General features: G+C 52.7%; 1 protein-coding gene across 1 annotated transcript; it reads right to left on the bottom strand.

Moving 5' to 3' along the window:
• Positions 1–2,535: 2,535 nt before the first annotated feature.
• On the bottom strand, positions 2,536–8,023 carry LOC142741360 (uncharacterized). Its single transcript, XM_075850739.1, has 2 exons — positions 7,311–8,023; positions 2,536–3,772 (listed from the first exon to the last, which is right to left on the bottom strand). The coding sequence occupies exons 1-2, from the start codon at positions 7,948–7,950 to the stop codon at positions 3,177–3,179; spliced, it is 1,236 nt and encodes a 411-aa protein (XP_075706854.1). The 5' UTR covers positions 7,951–8,023; the 3' UTR covers positions 2,536–3,176.
• Positions 8,024–8,560: the final 537 nt, after the last annotated feature.

The following is an 8,560-nucleotide window of genomic DNA, read 5'->3' on the forward strand; positions in this document are numbered from 1 at the left end:
GTCCAATCAGGAGACCACTTATCTGTCACTCATAGCAGAGGGAAGGGCTGGCAGTTTGCAGAGAGGAGAGCCAAGGAACACTTGCACATCAAAAGGCCGCCTCAGTGGCACTTGAACCACAGCGCCGGGGGAATTTAATGTTGATTTTTAGGTAATGAAATATGCGTGACTGAGACTATAGGTATTGTTACACTGCCCTCCCCTATAAAGCGCGGTCAGCAGTTTAGAGGGGGTTTTCCATCTCAGACATTAACGCGGTTGTGCACTAACTGATATCATCGGTGCAGGTCCGACTCCCGAATACCCCACTGTTCCGGCTGTGGGCACCAGATGTTATGGCAGATTATGCGATGTACGGAGTCGGAAGCACTTGGCTCCATATATTGCATAGCAGCCATGCTGCAGAACTGCAGTTCTGCCCTTATTCAGTTGAATAGGAGCAGAGCTGCAGTACTGCAGCTCGGCTGCTATCATGTGGCCAGAGCCAACTGCTTCCGGCATGTACGTCCGGTGCCTGGAGGCAGCCGGAGCGGCTTAACCATGAGGGGTCTGGGAGTCGGACTCCCATGATCATATACTGATGACATATCCAGTGGATACTGTAGGTGATCAACGGCCGGTAGTGGACAACCCCTTTAAATACAGAAAATCTAGATAAAAAAATGACATCAGATTATTACTGACAATCTATAGTGTACTTACCAGCAAAATTAGACGGGAGACATGGATGCCCAACTGGTAATACTAGTCCTTAGCTCCTCAGGCTGGCCAGGGGGGTGTAGGTTTTGCTTTGCTCGATAGTTCATCTAAAATTGCGTTATTTAGTCTTTCTTCTGAATAAGTTAGTTTTTCAAAACTTAAAATACGCACATGCGGTTTTTGCAGTGCTTTTACTACGAAAACGTTGTTAGGGTTAGTTCACACATGGCGTAAATACTGTGGATTTCCGCAACATATTTTGCTGCAGAAAATTTGCAGCATACTACAGTAGCAGAGAAGTGGTTACGATTTTAAGAAATCTCTTCCACATGCTGATACGTGATATGCGGAGAGTCTGCACACAAATTGACCTGCGGTGTGGTTTTTGAAGCAGGTCAATTGTATTTTGCCAGTATTCGCCAGAATCGCCAGTATTTTTAATTCAATGGGGATATACACCTGCAACAGTAAAGTGTTGTGACATTTGCAGCGGAACAGCAGAAAAAAAAACACCTTATACTTATCTCTGATGTTCTGCAGGCAGGCCTCCTGGAATGACGTTTCATCCCACGTGGCCGCTGCAGCCAATCACAGGCTGTAGTGGTGGTCACATGGTATGAAACATCATCTCAGGAGGCCGGCCTGGATGACGTCAGAGGGCCGGCTTTCTGGGATGACGTTTCATCCCATGTGACTGCTGCTGCAGCCAAACACAGGCTGCAGTTGTCTCCTGGGATGAAATGTCATCCCAGCAGGCTGTCTAATGCAGCAGTTTTCTGCAGTGGACATTCCAGGTGCAAAACTGCACAACAATTTCACATGACCTGCCTAGGTAGAGTCGTGTGTTAACCTTAAACCATACTATCCCCCACCCCCATTTAGTAACGACACATGACACCGAGGTTGGATGTGAAATGGCCACAGCAGCCGTTTATTAATTTCACAGTTTTATAAAAACAATTTAAATCCGAAACATTCGGATAACTAGTTAGGAATCCACCAGAGAATTCCTCCTAATAATTCACATGACCCAACATGGGTCAGAATCATAAATAACCATTAAACGTTAACATTAACCCGAGCAGAGGAAGTCCTTGAAGCCCCTTCAGATGTTCCTTTCAAGAACACACCGAATTAGCCATCTGCAAACCACTAATTACCTCCAGCCGTAAACCAGCTCGGAAGCACCGTTCACCTCTGCAGATGGCTCCACCCACTAGAAGTCCACTTCAAGGGGATAACACCCGTTGAAGCCCTCAAGTGATATACCGACCACTAGAAGTCCACTTCAAAGGGATAACACCCGATGAAGCCTTCAAGTGACATACCTTCTACCAGAAGACCACTTCAAAGGGATAACACCCGATGAAGTCTTCAACCATGTACCTTTTTTGGGGGACGCATACCCCCGATGCGACCCCCCCACCATTTTGTACTGACTGGCCTCAAGGACTCCCCCCGCCAGCTGCCATGACAACAGAACCTACTCCGGAAAAAAGAAAAACATGTTAAATAAACACACAAAATAAAACACAACGCTCATATACGGACGTACAGAAGACCTAAGGAGTAACAAAACAAGGGTGGGAGGGTGGGAGCTTTGCTTCTTGTGTACTACTCCTCCCGCTGCTTCCGGCTCAATGCCGAGAAACAGCGGGAAGCGCAGCAACGGCCCCCCCGTCCCCCCTAGCTCCTCCCCGTCCCTCCTTCAGCTTCTTCACCTTTCCCTCACCTCTTAACATTAACCCTTTCCCTACCAGGACGGTCATGTCGGCTTCCCTCAAGCCTGCAGCTGCGTCCAGCCTCTTCTTGACCTGCCTAGGTAGAGTCGTGTGTTAACCTTAAACCATACTATCCCCCACCCCCATTTAGTAACGACACATGACACCGAGGTTGGATGTGAAATGGCCACAGCAGCCGTTTATTAATTTCACAGTTTTATAAAAACAATTTAAATCCGAAACATTCGGATAACTAGTTAGGAATCCACCAGAGAATTCCTCCTAATAATTCACATGACCCAACATGGGTCAGAATCATAAATAACCATTAAACGTTAACATTAACCCGAGCAGAGGAAGTCCTTGAAGCCCCTTCAGATGTTCCTTTCAAGAACACACCGAATTAGCCATCTGCAAACCACTAATTACCTCCAGCCGTAAACCAGCTCGGAAGCACCGTTCACCTCTGCAGATGGCTCCACCCACTAGAAGTCCACTTCAAGGGGATAACACCCGTTGAAGCCCTCAAGTGATATACCGACCACTAGAAGTCCACTTCAAAGGGATAACACCCGATGAAGCCTTCAAGTGACATACCTTCTACCAGAAGACCACTTCAAAGGGATAACACCCGATGAAGTCTTCAACCATGTACCTTTTTTGGGGGACGCATACCCCCGATGCGACCCCCCCACCATTTTGTACTGACTGGCCTCAAGGACTCCCCCCGCCACCGCGAAACAGGCCTTGACCACCTTAAGCCTGTGAGTTCCTCCACACCACCACCGCCCTTTCTATGCCTTCTGCTATAGCCAAGCTCCAAATATCAATGCCAACCTCGGTCAGATGAACCCCGTCACTCCTCCAGAAATTCCCCAATCCTGACTCCAAATCCCTATGCCTCACGCAAATGCCCCCGTTCTTTGCCACAAAACGGGACACCGCCCGGTTAACTTTTATCCGAGCCTTATTGACTCTCTCCACCGATCTAGCTAACCGCCAATGCTTCCTTGGGACTATGTCCGACCACACTACCACCAACTTGGGATAAGATACCCACAAACACAACAAATCATGTTTGATATCCCGCACCAACTCACGAAAAGGGCGGACTCCTAAGTCATTCCCACCCACGTGCAACACTAAAACCTCCGGAACCCTATCAAGCCGCACATATGTCTGGAATTCCGCCAACACCCTGTTCCACGACATACCTCTAAACCCCAGCCAATGCACAACCGCATCCTGTCGCGGAATGCGCAACTGGCGACCATCCGGGCGGACGTCCGCCCTCAAAGCCCCCCAGTGCACGTACGAATGACCCATCAACCACACCAGACAAGGAGGCGAATCTGAAACGGAAAACACAGTTAGGCACCACCATATACATTTGCAAGCATAAACAACAAAATTACAACATATGGGGGCGGACATAGGACTTAAACCTTTTAGACTCCCAACGACCAATACGCCTCACCCCCTCATCATCCAACCCCCAGCGCCCTGCTTCCGTTGCTGCGCCAATCCGGAAGGAATGAGATGAGTATAAGCCTGCCGCAACCCCAACCGCCGTCAAACATTTTTTAAAAACAGCTCCAAACTGAAACCTGTACAAGAACGACCCGTCCACATGACATAACAAAGGCAAATCTGGAGACCCCCTGTTTTTTGTAAAACCACGCATGCACTCTACTGGGCACATGACCGACCCCGGGAGAGCGAACAAAACTATCAGTTTTCCCTTCCCTAATTGGTCAGTTTTTGATCTACGCAACCATACCTCCAACCGATCTGCAAAAAGGCTCACCTCCCCAGATCTCAGCCCCCCTGCCTGTTTAGTACTTGGCGACACCAACTCACCTATTCTAAATGCTCCGAAGAACGCCAACGAGAAAGCCAACCGAAACAAATCCATTTCATCTGAAGAACGACATACCGATGCCAATGAACCACCCAACAAGCCCAGCAAAGCAAACGACACCGGCCTTCTACTATCCGCCTCCACCCTACCTCTGCGCAACCCCTTCAAAGCCTGCGATACCAGAAATTCCTTCGATACATCCCGCAAGCCCCGCAACTTAAGCCCAAACGCCACCGCGGATATAAACCGGTTCACCTTCGCTACTGAAAACCCCGCCTCCCAGGCATCCCCTAACCAATACAAAAGTGCCACCAACCTGTCTCTATCCGTATTGACATCACCCAACTCTCTTACCCACTCCTCCCACTGCCTCCAACAAGCAGCATAAGCCCTCCACGTCGTGCCCGCCAAAGACCTTTGTAACAGCTGCTCTACGGGACCGATACCAGATCCCATAGATGATCCGGACACGCCAAACCAATACGTTCCGCTCCCGGAGCCAATTGCCGAAACCGGTCCCACTGCGAGCGAGAAAGAGCATCAGCAACACAATTCCGTACACCCGGGACATGCACCGCCACCACCCACGCGTTCAGCGACAAACACACCAACACTAAATGTCGCAACAATTGAACTACCGGAGGAGAGGACGCCGTGATGTTATTAATGGCAAGCACCACACCCATGTTGTCGCAGTAAAAACGGACCTTCTTATCCCTGAGCCTGTCCCCCCAAATGGTAGCCGCCACCACGATGGGAAACAGCTCGAGCAGGGCCAGATTCCGCGTCAATCCACTGGACACCCAGCTAGCCGGCCATTGACCTGCGCACCACGGACCTCCCCCGTAAGCTCCAAAGCCACCCGCCCCAGCCGCATCCGTGAAAATATTCAGATCACTCGTATCCTGCGCTGGGGCCATCCATAGCGAGCGACCATTGTACTGGCCCAAGAAGTCATCCCAAACCTGAAGATCAGCTCGGTGCTCCTCCTTGAGCCTCACAAAATGATGCGGCGCCCGCACTCCCGCCGTTGCCGCCGCCAACCTTCTACCAAACACCCTCCCCATCGGCATAATCCGGCAGGCGAAATTCAACTTCCCCAGCAGCGACTGAAGCTCCCTCAACGACATTTTCTTCCTTCTACAAGCCCGTCGCACCTCCAGCCTCAAAGCACCCAGCTTATCCGCCGGGAGCCGACACTCCATTGCCACCGAGTCAATTTCGATTCCCAAGAAACAAATCGTCGCTACCGGGCCCTCCGTTTTTTCCGGCGCCAAAGGGATCCCAAAATCCCTCGCCACCTTCTGCAGGGCATGAAGCAAGTTACCGCAAACCGGCGAACCCCCCGGGCCAACGCACAAAAAATCATCTAAGTAATGGATCAACGAATCGACCCCGGATACTCCCCTCGTTACCCACTCCACGAAGCTACTAAACGCCTCGAAGTATGCACAAGAAAGAGAACACCCCATCGGAAGGCACCGATCCACGTAAAAGGCCCCATTCCAAAAACAGCCCAACAGCCGTTGGCTTTCTGGATGCACCGGCAACAACCTGAACGCCGCCTCGATGTCGGTTTTTGCTAGCAGCGCCCCCGGACCCGCAGCCCGCACTAACCCCACCGCCTTATCGAATGAGGTATAAACTACGGAACACAACTCGTGATCAATCCCGTCGTTTACCGACGAACCTTTGGGATACGATAAATGTTGAATCAAACGAAACTTTCCGGGCTCGCGTTTAGGGACAATACCCAAAGGGGACACAACTAAATCTTTCACCGGCGACTCCACAAATGGCCCCGACATGCGCCCCAACGAAACTTCTTTTAACAACTTTTCCGACACAACTTCCGCATGCACGTAAGCCGATTTTAAATTTCTCCGCGTAACCGGAACCTCATAAGGAGGCGGAGGAATAACAAAACCAACACTAAACCCTTCATAAAGCAACTTAGCCGCCGCCCTATCCGGATACTCATTTAGATAAGGGGCCATCCTTTCCACCCTCACCGGCGACACCCCCTTGACCAGCCCCGTGCTGATTCCCGGACCTCTTTTTACGCAGACATTTTGCCGCCCCGTGTGATGCACCATTACACTCGGAGCACACGTGCTTGAACTTGCACGTGGCCCCGAACTTACACTGGCCTTCATTGAATTGCCAGCAAAACCCCGCCTTTCCCCCGCCGCTTGGTCCACTCTGACTAGTCTGGCCTCCCTGGCCACCGCTCCCGGGAAAGGGCTGCCTAACCGGAACCGTAACCCGTAACCAGAGAGCAATATCCTTCTGGTCCCACCGAATCGCCGGCCGAACCGCCTTCCGCTGACGGAATTGCTCATCATATCGCAGCCACGCCTGACCCCCATACGCCCTATGAGCCTCCCCAATAGCATCAAAATAACAAAATAACGCCGAACAATTTTCCGGCGCCTTTTCCCCTATCACACTAGCCAATATGGCGAACGCCTGCGACCAATTAACGAACGTCTGCGGGATAAGCCTATACCGCCGCCGTTCCTCCTCGTCCTTTTTACTCTCATCCCGCTTGCTCTTATCCAAATTGAATTTAGCCAGCGGCAAGAGAGAAAAAATTTCAACATATTCATCTTTCCAGATCCGATCACGCACCTCCTGCTTTAAATGCGCCCCCAACGGACCCTCAAAACAAACATACACCTCCCCCCGAGCACGATCGTCCATGCGCACTCGATCGCCGTCCTTCTGTGCCTCAGTCTGCACCGACACCGCGACCGCCTCTCTAACCGCCACCACAGGACGCGCCTGCAACGATCCCACTTCCCTGGGGCCTTCCCAAACTACCGCAGGGGACACTTCCGTTACTACCGGCGCCGCGGCCCTATCCAGGCGCCCCACCAGCTCCCGTAAGCAACCCACTAAATCTGCCAAACCCGCTCCGTCGCGTCCGCCCGCGCCACTACCGGCCCCCGATGCTATGCTAGCAGCCCCCCCGCCGACACCCGACATAAAAATCGCTGGATAAGACAATAAAGGAGTTATACACTCACCGGGCTGCACAGGCGCTGTGTTCCCGTCAGCCGGACCATCCTGACCTCGACGATAGACGTCCAGTTCACCTTCCTCCAGTTCTTCTCTCGCCGACGACTGTCCCTCCCAACGACCTCTTCGGAAAGGGGATGAGGACGCGCTGACCGATGGGCCGGCAACCTGCCGCCCGACCGCCGGGACCCAGACTTCCGACCGGACCTGTTGCCTCGACGTCGCTGCAGATCTAGTCGTCCGTCTAGACGATCCTGGCGAAGCCTGCCCCCTGGCCGGAACATCACCATGCGGGGCGGCCGTACCTTGCTCTTGACATCTTCCATCTGATGGGGGAGGGGTGACAGGGAGCCCGGCCTGCGACTCCCTGCTTACCGCCGGACCCCGTCGCGGCCTGGGATTCCTGCCAGGACGCAGGGCCTGGGAAGGGGCGGTCCTCCCAGCTGCCTGGCCTGCAGCGTCCGGTATCGGGCTCCCTCTGCGACGCCGTGTCCGCGGGACTACCTCCGGACTCAGGCGCTCTGGAGGTCGGGACCGCCGAGAGGGACGGGTCGACACAGCCTGCATCGCCGTCACCCCTGCTACCGCTCTCTGCCTGCCCAGCGCAGGAGCGGTTGTTGCCGACTCCCCCCCCGCCGCCATAGCCATGCTCGTAGGGGGGCCGGGGGAGGGGAGCCTGTCCCTTACAACAGACCCCGAACGCCGTGCCCGACGTGGCGAAACGGCGTCCGGGATCCGCGTTAATGCAGCCACGGTCTCCTCCAGCCATCCGGGACCGTGGTGCACAGCAGCGGCACGCAGCCGCTCTAAAATCAGGGCCTCTGCCATACTAAAAAGCCGGGCAACGGGGAGCTTTGCTTCTTGTGTACTACTCCTCCCGCTGCTTCCGGCTCAATGCCGAGAAACAGCGGGAAGCGCAGCAACGGCCCCCCCGTCCCCCCTAGCTCCTCCCCGTCCCTCCTTCAGCTTCTTCACCTTTCCCTCACCTCTTAACATTAACCCTTTCCCTACCAGGACGGTCATGTCGGCTTCCCTCAAGCCTGCAGCTGCGTCCAGCCTCTTCTGGATTTAAAGCAAAATGGAGGTGGAATTTAGACATTTTATGTTTTTTTTCCGAAATTAATTTGTAATAAAAAAAATGTTTGTAAGATAGAAGGATTTACCAGAGAAACACAACTTATTATTTATTGCCCAGATTCTGCAATTTCTAGAAATATCCCACATGTGGCCCTAGTGTGCTAATGGACTGAAACACAGA

Source organism: Rhinoderma darwinii, chromosome 2 (assembly GCF_050947455.1).
Source record: "Rhinoderma darwinii isolate aRhiDar2 chromosome 2, aRhiDar2.hap1, whole genome shotgun sequence".
Taxonomy (NCBI): Eukaryota; Metazoa; Chordata; class Amphibia; order Anura; family Rhinodermatidae; genus Rhinoderma; species Rhinoderma darwinii.

Excerpts from the sequence above, each read along its gene's own strand:
- LOC142741360 (XM_075850739.1), bottom strand. The coding sequence starts at position 7,950 with ATGGCTATGGCGGCGGGGGGGGAGTCGGCAACAACCGCTCCTGCGCTG. Across the intron at positions 3,773-7,310 it reads CACAGCGCCTGTGCAGCCCG|ATTCGCCTCCTTGTCTGGTG; the intron begins GTGAGTGTATAA and ends TTTCCGTTTCAG.